General features: G+C 45.1%; 1 protein-coding gene across 1 annotated transcript in view; it reads right to left on the bottom strand.

The window, feature by feature from the left end:
• Nucleotides 1-19,447, bottom strand: part of LOC137533992 (peroxisomal N(1)-acetyl-spermine/spermidine oxidase-like) — a 197,359-nt gene extending 177,912 nt beyond the window's left edge. Inside the window, exon 1 of the mRNA XM_068255322.1 lies at nt 19,085-19,447. Within this exon, the coding sequence (XP_068111423.1) occupies nt 19,085-19,343 (259 nt within the window). The 5' untranslated portion in view covers nt 19,344-19,447. The remainder of the gene's footprint in view (nt 1-19,084) is intronic.
• Between the last annotated feature and the right edge of the window lie 3,149 nt (nt 19,448-22,596).

Genomic DNA, 22,596 nt, shown 5'->3' with positions numbered 1-22,596 from the left:
AGCAGCACCATGGAGGGTGACCCAATGGGTGGTAAAAGTTAGATACTTTCCCTGCCCATGCCTGCTGTTCCAGCCATCCATAGTGAAGTGCACCTTGCCACTGACAGCGTGATCCATAGACCGGCCGACACACTCCACAGTGTGCTGGTGAAGGGCAGGGATAGCATTCCTGGAAAAATAATGGCGGCTGGTGATCCGCCATTGTGGAGCAACACTGTTTATCAGTCTGCGGAAGGGGGCACAGTCCACAAACTAGTAGGGCAGCAGCTGTTGGCCCAACAGTCTTGCCAGGAGCGCATTATTTTTCACAACAAACGGATCAGTTGTAGGGAGCAACCGCTTCCTCTGCAACATTTCTGGCACAGAGGCCTGACGCCGGAACACTGGTGATTCAGTGGAAACCAACAAGGGTGATGATGAGGTGCTTGACGAGGTCTGGAGTCCTCTCCCAGCCTGGCATGCAGAGGGATTTGAACTAGAATGAGACTGAGCAGGTTGGATAGGGACAGGACGAGTAGAAAAAGAAGAGGAGGGGCCTGTTGCTGCTGCTTTTCCTCCACCCATCTTACTGTAATTCTTTACATATTCAAACTCCCGTCTGTGGTGGTTGCGCAGATGGCTTATCAGCCCTGAACTGCCGAACCTGGTGCCCGATTTGCCTCTGCTTGTTGATTTACGGCACACAGAACAGACTGCCCTGGATTCATCCGCTTCCAGAACAGTAAAATAATTCCATGCAGGAGACGTGCGTGCACGTGGAGCAGTGGTGCGGCCTGTTCCAGCACGTCGCCCACGTCCAGCACGACCCACCAGATGGCAACCACGGTGGATTAGCCGTCTCATCATCCAAAACATCATCCAGTTCAACCAAATCACTGCAACCAATAAGTAACTCTCCTGGACCCTCCACCTGGCCACGAAACACCTCTGTAGTTGACTGGTAGTGATGTACATTGGTGGTGACACAAGCTCCCAGTTGTGATGGATTACTACTGGATGAAGAAAACACAGGGGCCATTTCTGTCACCACAGAACCCACCACTTCTTGGGACCTGGGTCCCATGGTCTCCTCCAATGCCTCCTCCCAATCCTTCTGCACATGTCTCTCATCGACGTAGGTGTGCTTTAATTCTGGAGGAGAGTACTGGGAGGAAGAAACCTTGTCAAGAGTAGAGATGGGCCGAACGGTTCGCCGGCGAACGGTTCCACGCGAACTTCGGTGGTTCGCGTTCGCATCCCGCTGGCGAACCTTTGCGGAAGTTCGGTTCGCCCCATAATGCACCTTGAGGGTCAACTTTGACCCTCTACATCACAGTCAGCAGGCCCAGTGTAGCCAATTAGGCTACACTAGCCCCTGGAGCCCCACCCCCCTCCCTATGTAAGGCAGGCAGCGGCGGCCATTACGGTCACTCGTGTGCTGCCTGCGTTAGTGAGAGTAGGGCGAGCTGCTGCAGACTGTCTCTCAGGGAAAGATTAGTTAGGCTTAACTTGTTCCTGTCTGGCTGCATACCTGTTCTGTGAACCCACCACTGCATACCTGTGCTGTGAACCCACCACTGCATACCTGTTCTGTGAACCCACCACTGCATACCTGTGCTGGGAACCCACCACTGCATACCTGTTCAGTGAACCCACCACTGCATACCTGTGCTGTGAACCCACCACTGCATACCTGTGCTGTGAACCCACCACTGCATACCTGTTCTGTGAACCCACCACTGCATACCTGTTCTGTGAACCCACCACTGCATACCTGTTCTGTGAACCCACCACTGCATACCTGTTCAGTGAACCCGCCACTGCATACCTGTTCTGTTCAGTGGACCCGCCACTGTATACCTGTTTAGTGAACCCGCCACTGCATACCTGTTGTGTTCAGTGAACCTGCCACTGCATACCTGTTCTGTGAACCCGCCACTGTATACCTGTTCTGTTCAGTGAACCCGCCACTGTATACCTGTTCAGTGAACCCGCCACTGCATACCTGTTGTGTTCAGTGAACCCGCCACTGTATACCTGTACTGTTCAGTGAACCCGCCACTGCATACCTGTTCTGTTCAGTGAACCTGCCACTGTATACCTGTACTGTTTAGTGAACCCACTACTGCATACCTGTTCTGTGAACCCGGTGAGTTTGTTGTGTCAGTGTGAAGCAGTACCTTAATTACACTACCTGATTGATGTATACACATGCAAGATGTTTTAAAGCACTTTAGGCCTGTCATTTAGCATTCAATGTGATTTCTGCCCTTAAAACGCTGCTTTGCGTCAAATCCAGATTTTTCCTGGGGACTTTTGGCGTGTATCCCACTCCGCCATGCCCCCCTCCAGGTGTTAGACCCCTTGAAACATCTTTTCCATCACTTTTGTGGCCAGCATAATTATTTTTTTTTTTTCAAAGTTCGCATTCCCATTGAAGTCTATTGCGGTTCGCGAACTTTAACGCGAACCGAACCTTCCGCGGAAGTTCGCGAACCCGGTTCGCGAACCTAAAATCGGAGGTTCGGCCCAACTCTAGTCAAGAGAAGCAGCTGCGGTCGGGTTCTGGTCATGAGGAACCTGGCCACTACTGGTGCTGCTGCCACTAGCTTCAAGTTCCTCAGACTGGGTAGAGGGTTCCTGATCTAATAATCAACAACTCTGTTCGCCTGCTACTCTGTCAAAATTTTCCTGCGTGCGAACACAGGGAAGAGATCTCTGACCAGGGGGGAACGCTTCCTGCTGCTGCTGCCACTGCCACCCTCAACCTGATCATGTACTTGACGTGATCCACCAACACCATCATCACTCCATTTTCTTTTAGGAGTGGCAGGAAATTGCTGCTGCTCTCGCTCCATTGCTTTGGGGCCAAAAACTTTATTGGGGAAGGGGTATGAGCGACAGACCCAAAGTAAAATAAATAAAGAAAATAAATCAAAAACAAAATAAAGGGGAAAAAATGAACTTAGAAAACAACAACAACAACAAAAAACTTGCACTACACTAATCAATCACCTCTCTCACTCTGTCAAATACTAAGCCTGCCGGCGGCCTGGCTGTCTCTGTCTAACCCTGTCCACACAACAACTACTAGTACACTACACTATAGTCTATCACTCAAACTAACAATCTACTATCACTCTCTCACAAATACACCTAGCTAGCTACTACAGCTCACACTCATTCTAATTCTCTCTCACAGTCTTTAAAAAGACTTTTGTTTTATATACAGTCTTTAAAAAGACTATTGTTTTATGTTGAAGCAACTAATATGGGTCTGTCTCTCCTCTCTCCAACACCAGACTGAAACCCACAAGCTTTCATGACTGTCACACCTCTCATATACAAAATGGGTCGGATAGCTGATGATAGGTAGCTAGGAGCTGGTTGCTAACGTAGTATTGGTTGGTTTTAGTTAAGACTCTAATTGGTGCAGAAATTCCGTTTTTAATATAGAAATCATCATGTTTTAAGTTTCTGTGATGGGTCTATCCCCTTCCGATCCTTCTGATTGGCTAATGCAGCTTTAACACGCGTCTGTTTAAATTCCGACGGAATTCCGCATAGAAATTCCGCTATTTCCGATTAGCGCTATAGCTTTTCCGTTCCGGCTTACCTGAACGGAATTGCCAATTTCAGACCGGAATCGCGGAAATCTCCATTCCGCGGAATCCGACGAGCATCCCTATTCCACGCTGAGGCACACAAAAGATGTGCATTCACACAGGTGAATTCCTCTCTTATCAGCTCATTTTATTCACTGGCTATATAAACCAGGCAAATTCACTTCCTGAAGCTGGGTGTTCTGTGTTAGTTATAAGCTAATAGTTTGTCTGATTGCTGACTCAGCAACAGGTCAGATTTTAGATCATTACAGAGCTTCTGCGTACATGTGCCAAGCTGGTAGAGACCAGGAATAACTGCAGCCTTATCACTAATACTACATAGCAAGAAGTTTTAAATCAGGATGATACCATTTATTGACTAACTACAAATGAATAAGAATAAACAAGCTTTCGGCCTTGCAGCCTTCGTCAGGTTTACATCCTGTTAGTTTGCAAGCTGGTGGTACAGACAGCTTATATACATGCAACATCAAAAGGGAAAACAGATTTTTTTTTCAAGCATAAATACGTCATTAAGATGCCTTAATACAAACAGACCATCTAAATGGGGTAAGATAAGGATCCTTGTTTACTCCATTGCTCACAGACCTGGTATTAGGATTGACCCAGAGGTATCGTAAATTCTTAGTTCACAAGTTCAGCTAGAGTGGCTGAGACAGTTCATATATCATCAATCTCATACCAATATAGAAAGTTGTTGTCCTTATTCAGACCCTTCTGCACAGCTTTGAACCAATTTATAAATTTTGTTTCTGCTATTAATCGGTCATTTGACGTTTTGAAGCCGCCCTTTAGGGCAGTGACACGAAGATCATCCATGCTGTGTCCATTGGACCGAAAGTGTGTAGCAACTGGGAGTCCAGATTTGGTATCATTAATAGTGTGCCTGTGTCCATTCATACGTTTGCGCAGTGTTTGTCCAGTTTCTTCCACGTACATACCATTGGGGCATTTAGCACACATGATCAGATATACCAGATTGGTGGACCCACAGGAAAATTTACCTTGTACTCTGTACTCCTGTTGTGAACCTGGTATCGTTACCCTGTCAGTGGAGTAAATGTGTCTGCAGGTCCCACATACTTTTTGTCGGCAGGGTGATGTTCCGTTTTGTTGAGGCCTATTCAAAGAGCTCCTGACAATCATCTGTTTTAGATTGTGTGGTTGCCGATATGACAAGAGTGGAGGTTTAGGGAATATCGTTCTCAGTCTGTGATCCTTGTGTAAAATGGGATGAAGTTCCTTAGCAATCCTCTTTAAGATTTCCAGGTGTGGGTTGTAGGTGACAACCAAAGGGACACGTTCCTCTTTCTGGATTTGCTTATATTTCAGGAGTTCAGTCCTGGGGATGTTGCTGGCTTTCCTGATTTGGGCCTCAGCCATGGGAGGACTGTAACCTTGTTTAATGAAAGTGTTCTTAAGGTGATCCAGGTGCTTGTCTCTGTCCATCCTGTCAGAACAAATCCGGTTGTACCTTATAGCTTGGCTGTAAATTATAGAGTTCTTAATGTGCTTGGGATGAAAACTGTCATATCTTAGGTATGTGGGACGGTCTGTAGGTTTGCGATACACAGAGGTTTGTATGTTGTTACCCCTGATGTATATGGTGGTGTCCAGAAAGTTAATCTCTGTGTAAGAGTAGGTAAGTTTCAATTTGATTGTAGGATGGAAGGCATTGAAGTTCCTGTGGAACTGGAGAAGATCATCCTCACTTGCGGCCCAGATGATTAAAATATCATCAATGAAGCGGAAGTAGGCCAAGGGTTTTATGCCACATGCATTGAGGTATTCCTCTTCGATTTTGGCCATGAATAGATTTGCATACTGTGGAGCGAATCGCGAACCCATTGCCACGCCCATCTGCTGTAAATAGAGGTCTTGTCCAAAAGTGAAATAATTATGAGTGAGAATGAATTTGATCAGTCCAGTAATAGGCTTTACAGGTATGCCCTGACCCTGAAGATATTTACGGCAGGCCGCAATACCATCATCATGGGGAATGTTCGTGTACAGGGACTCCACGTCCATCGTGGCCAGTATGGTTCCCTCAGGTACTGGGCTGATGGCTGTCAGTTTGTTCAGGAGGTGGGTGGTATCCTGTAAGTAGCTGGGTCTTTTACAGACAAGAGGTTTCAAGATGTTTTCCAGCCACCCTGAGATGTTCTCTGTAAGAGTTCCGCTCCCTGAGATTATGGGCCTGCCTGGGTTTCAGGGTCAGGGCATACCTGTAAAGCCTATTACTGGACTGATCAAATTCATTCTCACTCATAATTATTTCACTTTTGGACAGGACCTCTATTTACAGCAGATGGGCGTGGCAATGGGTTCGCGATTCGCTCCACAGTATGCAAATCTATTCATGGCCAAAATCGAAGAGGAATACCTCAATGCATGTGGCATAAAACCCTTGGCCTACTTCCGCTTCATTGATGATATTTTAATCATCTGGTCCGCAAGTGAGGATGATCTTCTCCAGTTCCACAGGAACTTCAATGCCTTCCATCCTACAATCAAATTGAAACTTACCTACTCTTACACAGAGATTAACTTTCTGGACACCACCATATACATCAGGGGTAACAACATACAAACCTCTGTGTATCGCAAACCTACAGACCGTCCCACATACCTAAGATATGACAGTTTTCATCCCAAGCACATTAAGAACTCTATAATTTACAGCCAAGCTATAAGGTACAACCGGATTTGTTCTGACAGGATGGACAGAGACAAGCACCTGGATCACCTTAAGAACACTTTCATTAAAACAAGGTTACAGTCCTCCCATGGCTGAGGCCCAAATCAGGAAAGCCAGCAACATCCCCAGGACTGAACTCCTGAAATATAAGCAACACCAGAAAGAGGAACGTGTCCCTTTGGTTGTCACCTACAACCCACACCTGGAAATCTTAAGGAGGATTGCTAAGGAACTTCATCCCATTTTACACAAGGATCACAGACTGAGAACGATATTCCCTAAACCTCCACTCTTGTCATATCGGCAACCACATAATCTAAAACAGATGATTGTCAGGAGCTCTTTGAATAGGCCTCAACAAAACGGAACATCACCCTGCCGACAAAAAGTATGTGGGACCTGCAGACACATTTACTCCACTGACAGGGTAACGATACCAGGTTCACAACAGGAGTACAGAGTACAAGGTAAATTTTCCTGTGGGTCCACCAATCTGGTATATCTGATCATGTGTGCTAAATGCCCCAATGTTATGTACGTGGGAGAAACTGGACAAACACTGCGCAAACGTATGAATGGACACAGGCACATTATTAATGATACCAAATCTGGACTCCCAGTTGCTACACACTTTCGGTCCAACGGACACAGCATGGATGATCTTCGTGTCACTGCCCTGAAGGGCGGCTTCAAAACGTCAAATGACCGATTAATAGCAGAAACAAAATGTATAAATTGGTTCAAAGCTGTGCAGAAGGGTTTAAATAAGGACAACAACTTTCTATATTGGTATGAGATTGATGATATATGAACTGTCTCAGCCACTCTAGCTGAACTTGTGAACTAAGAATTTACGATACCTCTGGGTCAATCCTAATACCAGGTCTGTGAGCAATGGAGTAAACAAGGATCCTTATCTTACCCCATTTAGATGGTCTGTTTGTATTAAGGCATCTTAATGACGTATTTATGCTTGAAAAAAAAATTGTTTTCCCTTTTGATGTTGCATGTATATAAGCTGTCTGTACCACCAGCTTGCAAACTAACAGGATGTAAACCTGACGAAGGCTGCAAGGCCGAAAGCTTGTTTATTCTTATTCATTTGTAGTTAGCCAATAAATGGTATCATCCTGATTTAAAACTTCTTGCTATGTAGTATTGATGATATATGAACTGTCTCAGCCACTCTAGCTGAACTTGTGAACTAAGAATAGAGATGTCGCGAACCTCCGATTTTCAGAACTTCCGCGAAAGGTTCGGTTCGCGAAAAAGTTCGCGAACCGCAATAGACTTCAATGGGGAGGCGAACTTTGAAAATTTGAAAAAATTCTACCAGCTAGAAAAAATGTTTCAAGAGCTCTAATACCTGGAGGCACACCTGATTGAGTGAAATACACATCACTGCTGGAGGACCCACCCTCCCTCCTTCCTCCAAGCTAGGTCCTTTATACCATTTGACTCAGTTATCTGCCTACACTAATTAGTTATGGGACAGCTGCTACACAATCTGCTAGGGAGATTTTAATTGGCCTCCTACCTCCCACCTCCCACCTCTGTCCTCCCTCCTACCGGAGGGAGGAGGGTCTCATCTGCCAGGGAATTCCAGTATTTCAAAAAACCAGCTTATATACCATGATAGGGATTTGAACCCAGGCCTCAGTGTATGGTAGGCAACTAACATATCCATTGCACCACCAACACTACTAGCTGAAAGTAGCTGAAAGTAGCTGAAAGTAGCCTAGCATGTACTATTTATGCTTAATGCAAGAGAAAAATTAGACAAGACAAATAACATTTATATCACACTTTTCTCCTGGCAGACTCAAAGCACCAGAGCTGCAGCCACTAGGGCACACTCTATAGGCAGTAGCACAGATATGTAGCCAGACATGGCCTTGTATTTTGTGTTCAACAGTTGTCAAGAGAAAAATTAGACAAGATAGCAGTGTTAGGAAGACTTGCCTAAGGTCTTCTACTGAATAGGTGCTGGCTTACTGAACAGACAGAGATGAGATTTGAACTCTGGTCTCCTGTGTCAGAGGCAGAGCCATTTACCATTACACCATGCAGCCACTGCTTCCCGACATGTAGCCAGACATGGCCTTGTATTTTGTGTTCAACAGTTGTTACGAGAAAAATTAGACAAGATAGCAGTGTTAGGAAGACTTGCCTAAGGTATCCTACTGAATAGGTGCTGGCTTACTGAACAGACAGAGACGAGATTCGAACTCTGGTCTCCTGTGTCAGAGGCAGAGCTATTCACCATTACACCATGCAGCCACTGCTTCCCAACATGTAGCCAGACATGGCCTTGTATTTTGTGTTCAACAGTTGTTACGAGAAAAATTAGACAAGATAGCAGTGTTAGGAAGACTTGCCTAAGGTCTCCTACCGAATAGGTGCTGGCTTAGTGAACAGACAGAGACGAGATTCAAACTCTGGTCTCCTGTGTCAGAGGCAGAGCCATTCACCATTACACCATGCAATAATGTGTCTGCTGGATGTAATATAAAGAGTCAAAGTTTTGCTCAATAGAGCTTTATGGGGCGAAGCGAACTTCCGTGAAAGTTCGCATTTGGTAGGCGAACGCGAACCCCCGAAGTTCGCCTGGAACCATTCGCCGGCGAACAGTTCGCGACATCTCTAACTAAGAATTTACGATACCTCTGGGTCAATCCTAATACCAGGTCTGTGAGCAATGGAGTAAACAAGGATCCTTATCTTACCCCATTTAGATGGTCTGTTTGTATTAAGGCATCTTAATGACGTATTTATGCTTGAAAAAAATATCTGTTTTCCCTTTTGATGTTGCATGTATATAAGCTGTCTGTACCACCAGCTTGCAAACTAACAGGATGTAAACCTGACGAAGGCTGCAAGGCCGAAAGCTTGTTTATTCTTATTCATTTGTAGTTAGCCAATAAATGGTATCATCCTGATTTAAAACTTCTTGCTTTTACTGATGGCTAACACGGTACAATACCCTACTGCTACTACTAATACTACATAGATTTGGTAAGGTTTGATGAAAACGATTGGGTCATTAGTGGCCACCTTTAGGCAAAAGGGTAGTCAAGCAAACAGGAGGTTAATACTAGGAGGTCAATAGAAATATACAGGAATCAAGGAACAAAGAACAAGGTACAAGGATTAATGACCAGAATCACAAGGCCTACTAGCACAATGATCAGCCATTACTGAATGGGAGAAGCAGCCTTATATATGACCCACATTGATCAGGTGACTGTTCAGTTCTTTGGCTCCCAAGAGGTAAGCCAAGGAACTGCAGAGTTCCCAATATGAAGAGAGACCTCTGCTGGTGGACAGTGGAAGTCCATGCACAAGTTCATTAGTGCTGCCGCTAGCAGGATACCAAATGCACAGGTCATGACATGCACCATGATGACATGTGTGGCCATGCAAGGTAAAGGTTTGTTGCATTGGTGCCATTTTTTGATTCATTTAAAAAGCACCTGTATCAAAAATTTATCTCGGGAGGGGGAAGCCTCAGGTTCCCAATAAGGCTACCCCGTCCTCTGAAGCCTGGGAGAATCCAGCACTTACTCCTCCAAAACTTCCTCGACAAATGCTGACAAATGCTGCTACTGCGCCTGTGCTGGATTGTGCTAGGTAAACACTTACCTCGCCACTGTTTGGGAATACCAACGCTGGATTGCTGGGGGAAGCCTCGTTAGGATCCGGTGGCTTCTTCCCGAGGTAAGTATCCCCCAGAGGTTTTTTTTTGTTGTTACAGGTTTGCTTTAAGGGACACACTTGCCACATTTCATTACCTCTGAGGAAAAGGTTCATTTTTGCCCCTTATGTGCTGTGAGGTACACAGGGGAGTGAAGCTGTTGCATACACTGGGTACTTTGAGCTGCGGGGTGAGACAACTTTCTTTTTGTATATTTTTTTTATCATGCTGCTTATCGGACCTTTACTGGATAGTGTTGTATCACAGAAGTTTTTCATTGTGTTTACCCGAATACCATTGGCAGCCTGCTACATATATGTGCTGTAATATGTACGAACAGAGGCGCCAAGCAGAGTAAAACAATGTTCTAAAAATGATAAAAAGAGGGAAGTCGAGGCGCTCACACGCTTTATGGACCCGAACCAGTTTTATATGCTCCTGTACTGCCTGATCAAGTGGGACTGTTGACCGCAAAATGCGTTGCGATTTTATGGAGCTGTGAATAAATTGTATATTTTTTACTCTGCATTTGAGTATATGTCCACTACCAGAGGGAGGTAAATCCACCTCGACTTCCCTCTTTTATATCATTTTTAGAACATTGTTTTACTCTGCTTGGCGCCTCTGTTCGTACATATTACAGCACGATTAAGTCCACCCCTGGTGGAGGGGTTCTTTCCCCATTTTCCTATCTACAGAGAGCGACTTTTATACCTGAGTGGGGTCAGGTACTAATATTCCCCACCTGCCTGTCAAGTGGTTACCTAATGGTAACCCACATTTGTGAGTATAAGAACCTTTGACATTACATTATATACTGAGCTTACCAGACAATATTGCACTATTGGGCTCTTGGTGTCCTCGGTTTTGTTTTTACTAGGGGTGGGACGACGAATCCTGCGAATCCACGAATCCCTCGAATATTAGGAAATATTCGAGATTCGTGGATTCGAATCCCGGCGCCATTTTCCACTATACGAAGCCGCCGAATCCCGACGCCGCATCTCCGCGCATCCGCCGCTCGCACTCGTCCTCCTCCGACCCCCCCGCGCCTCCTCCGCTCGCCCCCCCTGCCCGCATAGTTACAATCCACTCACCTATCCATAGCGGAGCGCAGAGCGGCAGACCTCTCGCCGACTTCCGGGTTCCCCCAAGTGACCGGCTCTTACAATGACATCATCAGTAAGAGCCGGTCCGGCCACTAGAGGGAACAAGGAAGTAACAAAGAGGTCTGCCGCTCTGCGCTCCACGGGAAAGGTGAGTAGATTATTATGCAGGGGTGAGCGGAGGAGGCACGGGGGACGGAGGGGGACGTTGGCGGGGGAGGGGGGTTCTATCTATCTATCTACCTACCTACCCAACACTATCCCTACCTACCTACAGGCCGCTATCCCTACCTACCTACAGGCCGCTATCCCTACCTACCTACAGGCCGCTATCCCTATCTACCTACAGGCCGCTATACCTACTTACCGACAGGCCCCTATACCTACCTACAGGCCCCTATACCTATCTAAAGGCCCCTATACCTACCTAAAGGCCCATATACCTACCTACCTAAAGGCCCCTAAACCTACCTACCTAAAGGCCCCTATACCTACCTACCTACCTAAAGGCCCCTATACCTACCTACCTACCTACCTAAAGGCCCCTATACCTACCTACCTACCTACAGGCCACTATACCTACCTACAGGCCTCAATACCTACCTACCTACCCACCTACCTACAGGCCCCCTATACATACCTACCTACCTAAAGGCACCTATACCTACCTACCTACCGGACACTATACCTACCTACCTACAGGCAACTATACCTACCTACAGGCCACTATACCTACCGGCCACTATCCTTACCTACCTACCTACAGGCCGCTATACCTACCTACCTACCTACCTACAGGCCGCTATACCCACATATCTAAAGGCCCCCTATACCTACCTAAAGGCCCCCTATACGTACCTACCTACCTACCTAAAGGCCCCTATACCTACCTACCTACCTAAAGGCCCCTATACCTACCTACCTACCTACAGGCCACTATACCTACCTACAGGCCTCAATACCTACCTACCTACCTACAGGCCCCCTATACGTACCTACCTACCTAAAGGCACCTATATCTGCCTACCTACATACCTACCTATACTTAAGGCCCTATACCCTGCTACCTATACTGAAGGTCCCTTTACCTACCTACCTACCTAAAGGCCCCTATACCTACCTACCTACATACCCACCTATACTTAAGGCCCTATACCCTGCTACCTATACTGAAGGTCCCTTTACCTACCTACCTACCTACACTGAAGGCACATGTACCTTACTACCTATACTGAAGGCCCCTATACCTAGCTACCTACCTATACTGAAGGCACATATACCCTGCTACCTATACTGAAGGCACATATACCCTGCTACCTATACTGAAGGCCCCTATACCTAGTTACCTACCAATACTGAAAGCACATGTACTGTGCTACCTATACTGAAGGCCCCTATACCTTGCTACCGATACTGAAGGCACATGTACCTTGCTACCGATACTGAAGGCCTCTATACCCTGCTACCTACCTATACTGAAGGCACATATACGCTGCTACCTATACTGAAGGCCCATATATCCTGCTACCTATACTGAAGGCCCATATACCCTGCTACCTATACTGAAGGCCCATATACTCTGCTACCTATACTGAAGGCCCATATACCCTGCTACCTATACTGAAGGCCCATATACCCTGCTACCTATACTGAAGGCCCATATACCCTGCTACCTATACTGAAGGCCCATATACCCTGCTACCTATACTGAAGGCCCATATACCCTGCTACCTATACTGAAGGCCCATAAACCCTGCTACCTATACTGAAGGCCCATATTCCCTGCTACCTATACTGAAGGCCCATATACCCTGCTACCTATACTGAAGGCCCATATACCCTGCTACCTATACTGAAGGCCCATAAACCCTGCTACCTATACTGAAGGCCCATATACCTTGCTACCTATACTGCAGGCCCCTATACCTTGCTACCTATACTGAAAGCTACCAATATTGAAGGCACCCATACCTAGCTAGCTATACTGAAGGCACCTTTACCTCGCTACCTATGCCTGGGTACCTATACTGCGGGCAACTATACCACGGATCGCACAATTTTTATGTGCAGGATTCGTTAGAGTCGGGATTCGAAAGGTTCGAGATATTCGAGAACCTTTTTAGATTTGGATCCGGATTCGGATTCGAAGAAATTGTGGATTCGTCCCATCCCTACTGCTACATATATACACTTTATCATTATTTGTTTTAAATTATCTCAAGGAAATTTATTTGGATTAAACTTGCTACTATTGTAATTTTTTGCAAGCACGGTCTCAGTTTTTATTTGCTTGACTTTTTTTTTTTTTTTTTTACAGCTGAGCAACATCTGTAAATGTTGCTCTTAAAGGGACAGATCCCTGAATAAAATTAATTGTGGTTAATATAGCTTAGCTTTGATTATTCAGTAATCCTCAACATGTTTTTTTTTTGTAAATTAATATTCTATGACATCAATTGAGGCATATATTGTTATCTTTTGGTTTATCCTGCTTATAAAAGCAGAAGATTTAGAGAGGAGATTTTAACACGTCTTTGGCCCAGTGCACACCAAAAACTTGTAGCAGATCTGCAAAACGCTAGAGGTTTTTGAAGCAGATTTCAGAGCGATTCTAGGCATGTTTAGAGATGTTTTCTAAACATGCCTAGCGTTTTTTGGAGCGTTTTTGTGTAGCAGATTTCAAATATTGTTACAGTACAGCTGTTACTGAACAGCTACTGTAACAAAAACGCCTGGAAAACCGCTCTGATCTAGCGTTTTTCAGAGTGGTTTTCTACTTTCCTATACTTTAACATTGAGGCAGAAACGCCTCAGAAATCTTAAAAATGCTGCAGCCCCCGAGTTTGCGTTTGTGGAAAAAAACAACCCGCTCTGGTGTGCACCGTCCCATTCACTTTCATTAGCCAAGCGGTTTTCCCCCTGCAAGCGGTTAAAAAAAACGCTTCAGAACCGCTCTGGCGTGCACCAGCCTTCAGTCATTTCCTTCTTAAAACAGAAGGTATTTGCAATTATTCAGGTTGGAGTGAGCATATGAGGTCTCCCACAATGCATCACTATTGAATATGCAGATTGTCCCTTTGTTGTCCCTGAAAACTAAACGCACCTCCAGAACCGCTGGAATACAATGATGTGTCAGTTTGTTAAAGTACTCAGCCACAATAATCCAACATGCATACAGACTTGTTGGTTACACGCACGCACGCACGCACGCACGCACGCACGCACACACACACACACACACACACACACACACACACACACACACACATGGATGTTTGTGTATATTTATGTATGTACATGTATGTATGCATGTGTGCATATGTGTGTGTGTGGGCTGGTGCACACTACAAGAGCTTTTCCAAGCGCTTTGTGATTTTGGCTAGGTGCACACATAGCAGAAACGCTAGCCGTGCAGAAAACGCTGCATTTTTGCTGCTAATGGAAGTCTATGGGCCGCAGGAAAAAACGCATATAAAAATGCATATGCGTTTTCTATGTGTTTTGAAACATGCTTATTTAAAAACGCATGTTTTGTTGCATAATATTCATAAAGGCATCAAAAACGCACATTATGAAAGTCAATGGAAACACAGTGTTTTGCGTTTTTCATGCTTTTTCTATGCGTTTTTGGTTAAAAAAATTGTTTTGTGATTTCTTTCCACTTCCTCTTGTATTCCTAGTGATTTGCATAAAACGCAAAAGAAAAACGCATACAAAATGCATGTGCATTTTGTATATGCGAACTGCAAATGCATTAAAACGCACGCAAAACGCTTGAAAAACTCATCTGCAGTAAAAAAAAAAAAAAAAAACGCAGCAAAAATGCACTCAACATAAACATAACATAACATAAAACATGATATACAACGCAGCCTTTCACGCTATTTTATGTGTGCACCTAGCCTTTAAAAGCTTTTGCTAATGTTATCCTATGTTTGTGTTCTCACTGGAGATTTTGTAAAAATCCCCCATAGCCAAGGCCAGATTTACCATTAGGCACTGTAGGCACGTGCCTACGGGCACCAGATGATGGAATGGCGGCTCACTCCCCTCCCCTAGCGTCTCCCTCCTTCCCTATGCAGAGTCCCGAGCAGAGCGTAAATGAGAGGTTACTCACCCGGCTGACCTGACGAGATCTCCACTCAGTCGGGGCACCTCGAATTATTTAATACTGAGGTTCCTGTAGCTACCTAATACTTGGGGGCACCTCTAACTACTTAATACTCAGGGTACCTCTGGATACATAATGCTAAGGGACACCTGTAGCTATGATGGGCAAGGGAAGTAAAGAAGTCAAAGCTGGGCTAGCCAGCACACTTGCGGTTTCGGTTTGGAGGTTCATCATGGAGGGCAATTTGTGTCTATAGGCTCCAGTGATGTAAATCCGAGCCTGCCCATAGCATTGCATCAGCATTAATTAAGAAAAGGGGGCGGAGCCACAAACAGCAAGTCAGATTTGTATCATTCCAATGGGAACATTTTAATTATCGATGTCAAGGTCAGAAAAAGTGTGTGTGCGTGTCTGCGTGGGCATGTGCGTGTGTTTTTTTCTTTTGTCTTTTTTTTTCCCCTTACAGGGTAACTGAAGAGAGAGGTGTATGGAGGCTGCCATGTTTATTTCCTTTTAAGCAATATCAGTTGCCCGGCAGCCCTGCTGATCCTCTGCCTCTAATACTATTAGCCATAGCCCCTCAACAAGCATGCAGCAGATCAGGTGTTTCAGACTTTAGGCTGCATTTCCACTTGTGCGATGCGAATCGCCGCGGTTAAAGTTCGCATGCGGATGCGAATTTTGCATGAGGATCTATGCTAATTTTCATGCGAATTTGCATGAAAATCCGCATGGATGATGATGTATGCGAGTTTAACCATGGCAGTGCTGGTTTGCTTTTCCATTGTTTCTATGCGAATTCGCACGAAAATTCGCATACCCAAACCTCATGCGAAGTTCCTATTAAATACATTGTATGCGATTCGCATAGCGGTATGCGATATGCGAATTCTGATGGCTCTGCCATGCAAATTTTTTCTGCACAGAAAAACGCAAAGGAATCCTGACAAGTGGAAACAGTCCCATTCACTTGTATTGCTATGCGAATTTACATGCGAAAAACGCATGCAAATTCGCGATAGTGGAAATGGGCCCTAAAGTCAAATCTGACAAGACTAGCTGCATGCTTGTTTCTGGTGTTATTCAGATACTACTCCAGAGAAATAGACCAGCAGGGCTGCCAGGCAACTGGTATTGATTAAAAGAAAATAAATATGGCAGCCTCCATATACCTCTTACTTCAGTTCCCCTTTAAAGGAGTACTGTAGGGGGTAGTGGAAAAAGAGTTGAACTTACCTGGGGCTTGTAATGGTCCCTCGCAGACGTCCTGTGCCCGCACAGCCACTCACCGATGCTCCTGTCCCCACCTCCGGTTCACTTCTGGAATTTCTGACATTAAAGTCGGAAAACCACTGCACCTGCGCGGCCGTGTCCTCACTCCCACTGACATCACCAGGAGCGTACTGTGCAGGGGCAGACTGTACTGGGTCTGCACAATACACTCCTGGTGACGTCAGCGGGAGCGAAGGCACGCCTGCGCAGGTGCAGTGATTTTCCGACTTTAAAGAAAACCTGTACTGAAAAAAGTTCCCCTGGGGGTACTCACCTCAGTAGGGGGAAGCCTCTAGACTCTATCAAGGCTTCCCCCGTCCTCCTGTGTCCCACGGCGGTCTCGCTGCAGCCCCCCAAATGCACAGGCGACAATTTGTCACGCAGTGCAATATTTACCTTTTCTGGCTCCAGTGGGGGCGCTGTTGCAGCTCTTCCCACGGACAGGGCCGGCGCTACTATTAAGGCAAAGGAGGCAGCTGCCCCAGGGCCCCAGAGCTTGTAGGGGCCCCCAGTGGCTACAAGAGGAAAAAAAAATTTCAAATCGGCCTTATAGTTTTTGAGAAAATCGATTTTAAAGTTTCAAAGGAAAAAAAAATACACATTTTAAAACCTGCCGACTTTAATGGTTAATAGCAAATCCAACTTAAATGCTAGAAACCCTAAATTTTCAGGATATGTTAAGAAGATCATTAGGAATAAGAGGAAAAAACAATTTTTCAAAAAGACCTTATAGTTTTTGAGAAAATCGATTTTAAAGTTTTGAAGGAAAAAAGTATACTTTTAAATGCGGTAAATGTCCCTTTTAGTAGCAAACCTAACGGTAGTGTAATTTTACATGCATAAAACGAAAGCGCAATAAATTTCCTGACGGGGTTTCCAGGGGGTCTATACGCAGCCGCAGCGCTTTGGCCAGGGATCGCTATACAGCCGCAATATGGCTGTATGAAGATCCCTGGCATTTTTTCCTATTTTCCCAATTCTTTTTTTTATGTTTAGAGTGTGGGAATTTTTTTTTTTTTAAAATTATGTGGGGTCCCCCCTCCTGAAACTTTTTAACCCTTTGTCCCCCATGCAGGCTGGGATATCCAGAATGTGGAGCTCCGACCGATTGGGACTTCACACCCTGTTATACCAGCTGCAAAAAAGGTCCCCTAATGCCGATTTTTGTTGTGGGGTATATGTTGGGGGGGGGGCAGGTTTATTTTGCCCTGGGGCCCTATTGTTGCTTAAACCAGCCCTGCCCACGGAGATAGGCGAAAAGAACCGATCTCCATCGGGTCCGCTCTACTGCGTAGGCGCAGGAGACTTGCGCCTGCGCAGTAGAGCGGCCCGGCAGAGATCGGCTATTTTCGCGTATCTCCATGCAGAGAGTGAATACTGCTCCTGCTCTGGACCACGGAGGTAAATATTTACATCGCCGCTGCTCCGGGAGGATTTTTGCCGCCGCCATGGGACCGAGGAGGACGGGGAAGCCTCAATAGGATCTGGAGGCTTCCCCATCCGAGGTGAGTACCCCCCCAGGGGAGCTCTTTTTCGTTACAGGTTTTCTTTAAAGTCAGAAATTCTAGAAGTGACCAGGAGGCGGGGATCAGAGCATCGGTGAGTGGCTGCGCAGGCACAGGACGTCTGCAGGGGACCATTAGAAGCACCAGGTAAGTTCAACTCTTTTTCCCCCTACCCCCCTACAGTACTCCTTTAGGGAAGCAAAAGACAATTTACAGAAAAGAACTATTTGCTCAATAACTAAAGGATCTCATGAAAATTCTACCAAGCCAACTACAATCAGAACTTGAAACAGAACACCCATCACCATTTGGTTGGATGGGTAGGACTGAGTGCAGGTCAGGAAAGGCACTTAGTACCTTACCAGTGAATCTATTAATCAGCAACTTCTTCAGACTACTAAAATATACAAGCCACACCACAGGCAGACTCATCCTAACAGATATGAATATTGTTACAGAACATACAATAGATAGAGGCGTAGCAGGAAATTTGTTGAAGCTACTGGTGAAAGAAAATGCTGGCTTTCTACAGGATACAACAGATTTCTTAAAGTGCAAATTTTTGTGTAGCAATAAATAGTTAAGTAGGAATTATAGTCACTTTATGTTTACACAAAGGGGCCTTTTTTAAATAAAGAAGTGACAGTCTAATTACAGAGTCCTTATAAAAATGGGAATGTTTTAAGCATTTTACAAATATGGTAAACCGGAAAATGACAAAAATAACAATATTTTATAAAGATCATCACCACTTTCTGAATCGGCCCTTTACTGTAAAGCAGTCTAGAATATTTACTGGGCTAAAGTAGCAGATTTCCTCTGGTTGTCCATCCCTGTAACCTTTCTCTCTAGCCATCTACACTACACACAGTGACAGACTAGATTTTTATTGCAAGGGATGATCACCAATGATCAGCTTGTGTGAAAACCTAACATCTGTACAATTGTCCCAGAATGCTGTTAGTGATTTGTCATGATGCACCACTAAATGGCAAAAGTAAAAGAATCACAGTTCTTCACTTGCCAGAGGTAATGATTAACTGTCTGTAGATAGTTTTAGGCTTTGCTGTTAAAAAAAAAAAAAAAAACCTACCAAACTTTTGGGTCCATATGCGGCCTCCGGTCCTCCCTGTAGCCTCCAGGATCCTGATATTGTGGAAGCCATTCTGGTACAGCTTGTCAGCGGCTCCAATACCAGAGATACCAGCACCGATAATGAGGATTGATGGTCCATGGGAGCCCATCTTCTCTTCCTGCGCTGCACTCTGCACGACATAGCTGAGAACCAGTTGGCCTGAGAGCAGAACAATCAGGAAGGAGAGGAGCTTTATTCCTGTCCTACCAACTGGCATGTTATACCTCTATGCAGTGCCTTTTCTGTGTATGAATGTCAACCAGAAGGGTAATGTCCTATGCAGAAGGGTGAGTGCTCAGCTCTTTCTGTTGTTCTGCTCACACATACACCGAATGCAGACTGGAAACACCCTGGCTTATTGCATAACTTAGATCGCTAGCAGATGTGTTGGGTTGGTGTCAAGCAACAAACTTGTGGATATAAAAAGCTTGTACATCCAACTTTTAAATGATCCCAGGCTACTGGCAAAAGCATTGTAGCCTGCTATTTTCTTGATCTAGTACCATTTTTTTTTTTTTTTGCTATACAGATTATCCCTCAGTTTTCCCATGGGCTAGAGATAAGATAAGATGCTAATAACGGTCTTTCAAGCAAATGTAATGCCGATTGTATGCAGACTGAAATGGGCTAGACTGAATCATCAGGAAGTGCATTTGATTGGACCAATTCCGAGCTGCATATAATCTGCATTAAAGTGGACCCAAATTCAGAACTTCCTCTCTGCCCTAAAAGATATGCCTCAGCATAATAACATTTAAAGAGAAACATTTATTCGTTACAACATATATAAATCCTAAAAAAGACACAGCAGTGCACATTCCTGGTAACACATAAAGGGTTAACCTTTAGTCTTTACGTATTACCACAGAACAATGGCGCACCACGGTACAGCGCAGACACAGTTCACAGCCATCATCACTGTTTTACAAGCTCATATGGATCATCTCAAACTTATGTAGATTAATGTAGTACACTCGTATCTGGAAGATTCAACATCCAGTCCTTTTGCAAGTCGACACTTCAATAAAAACAAAACCATATCATAGGGCAACACTGTATCATAATTTTAAACCACCACCGACTTCCAAGTGTGCAGGCACAAGGCCACCACCCTCCACAGCAGAACACCAGTGTGCAGGGCTGCCCCTCCTTCGTGCCTGCACTTACCCTGGTGTGGTCTGGGATATATAAATCAAGCGTTCTCAGAAAGCAGGCTAGGCATCTGTATTGTGCTCCCATGATTCTTCACAGACTACACTAAAACTCAGAAAGCTCTAGAATAATGTAATACCATTTTAATCAAATATGGTTTAACCTCCCTGGCGGTATATTAAAAACCGCCAGGGGGCAGCGCTGCCGGTTTTTTGTGTTTTTTTTTTTTTAAATCATGTAGCGAGCCCAGGGCTCGCTACATGATAGCCGCTGCTCAGCGGCATCCCCCCAGCCCCGCTGATCGCCTCCGGCAATAGGCGATCAGGAAATCCCGTTCAAAGAACGGGATTTCCTGGAGGGCTTCCCCCGTCGCCATGGCGATGGGGCGGGATGACGTCACCGACGTCATGGACGTCGTGACGTCTAAGGGAGGCCCGATCCACCCCTTAGCGCTGCCTGGCGCTGATAGGCCAGGCAGCGCAGGGGTCTAGGGGGGGGGCTCTACGGCGGTGCGGATAGCGGCGATCGAGCGCGGGGCGGCGGTGATCGGTGTGCTAGCGCAGCTAGCAAAGTGCTAGCTGCGTCCAGCAAAAAAAAAATTACGGAAATCGGCCCAGCAGGGCCTGAGAAAACTGCCAAGGAGGTTAAGGGCCCATTCACACTAGAAATGGATATACGCAAACGCTGAGCGATTTTATGGCCTTTTCTTCCTAGTGATTTCTCAGCGATTTTTCACTGTATAGAAAGTGATTTTCCAGTGTTTTTTGCGATTTCTAGTTCAGAAATGCTGCAGACAACGAGTTTGCATTTCAGTAAATCGCTTAGATGAGAACACTTCCAAACACTGGAACATTTCTCCTTATTCTGTGCTCTGTTTCTGCCAGACCTAGATAAAAAACATTTAGGTTCACACCTAAAAGGACTTAACCTCCCTGGTGATGCATTTCTGTCTGGATTTATGAGTCAAAAGCAGTAATTTTTTTTCAAGATCTTTAGGTCACCAATTCATAGCCAAGTCATAACTCACCAAATATGTCAGAATAAAAGCATGGTAGACATTCTGCAAATACATAAAAGATTAGAACACAAATTTGTTGAATTAATTAAATGTATGAATAAAATTTAAAAATGGTGAAACTATACAAATAAGGCAGGCAGAGAATAGTCAAAATCTAGGCAGAGGTTGGTGCAGGCGGCAGGTTGAGAGTAGTCGAAAACAAGGTAGAGGTCGGTGCAGGCGGCAGGCAGAGAGTAGTCAAAAATCCAGGCAGAAGTCGGTGCAGATGGCAGGCAGAGAGTTGACAAAATCCAGCTAAAGAGTAGTCAAAATCCAGGCAAAAACTTATTCCAAGTATTGCTCCATGCAGATGAATTTTTGTTGATCACCCAATTTTACAGTCACTGACCTGTTTCTCTCTCTCTCTCTCTCTCTCTCTCTCTCTCTCTCTCTCTCTCTATTTATATATATATATATATATATATACTCACCTAAAAGATTATTAGGAACACCTGTTCAATTTCTCATTAATGCAATTATCTAATCAACCAATCACATGGCAGTTGCTTCACAATCTGCTCAGTTACGGGGATTTTTACGCGCAACCATTTCTAGGGTTTACAAAGAATGGCGTAAAAAGGGAAAAAGACCCAGTATGCGGCAGTCCTATGGGCGAAAATGCCTTGTTGATGCCAGAGGTCAGAGGAGAATGGTCCGACTGATTCAAGCTGATAGAAGAGCAATGTTGAATGAAATTACCACTCGTTACAACCGAGGTATGCAGCAAAGCATTTGTGAAGCCAAAACACGCACATCCTTGAGGCGGATGGGCTACAACAGCAGGAGACCCCACCTGGTACCACTCATCTCCACTACAAATAGGATAAAGAGGCTACAATTTGCATGAGCTCTCCAAAATTGGACATTTGAAGACTGGAAAAATGTTGCCTGGTCTGATGAGTCTCAATAGAGTCAGAATTTGGCGTAAACAGAATGAAAACATGGATCCATCATGCCTTGTTGGTGGTGGTGTAATGCTGGTGGTGTAATGGTGTGGGAGATGTTTTCTTGGCACACTTTAGTCCCCTTAGTGCTAATTGGGCATTGTTTAAATGCCACGGGCTACCTGATCATTGTTTCTGACCATGTCCATCCCTTCATGACCACCATGTACCCATTGTCCGATGGCTACTTCCAGCAGGATAATGCACCATGTCACAAAGCTCGAATCATTTTAACCACTTGAGGACCGTGGGCTTTACACCCCTTAAGGACCGACCACTTTTTTTCCATTCAGACCACTGCAGCTTTCACGGTTTAT

The sequence above is a fragment of the Hyperolius riggenbachi genome, chromosome 10, assembly GCF_040937935.1.
Source record: "Hyperolius riggenbachi isolate aHypRig1 chromosome 10, aHypRig1.pri, whole genome shotgun sequence".
Taxonomy (NCBI): Eukaryota; Metazoa; Chordata; class Amphibia; order Anura; family Hyperoliidae; genus Hyperolius; species Hyperolius riggenbachi.
The sequence above is the reverse complement of the archived record's forward strand: the minus strand, read 5'-3'. Positions and strand labels throughout refer to the sequence as shown.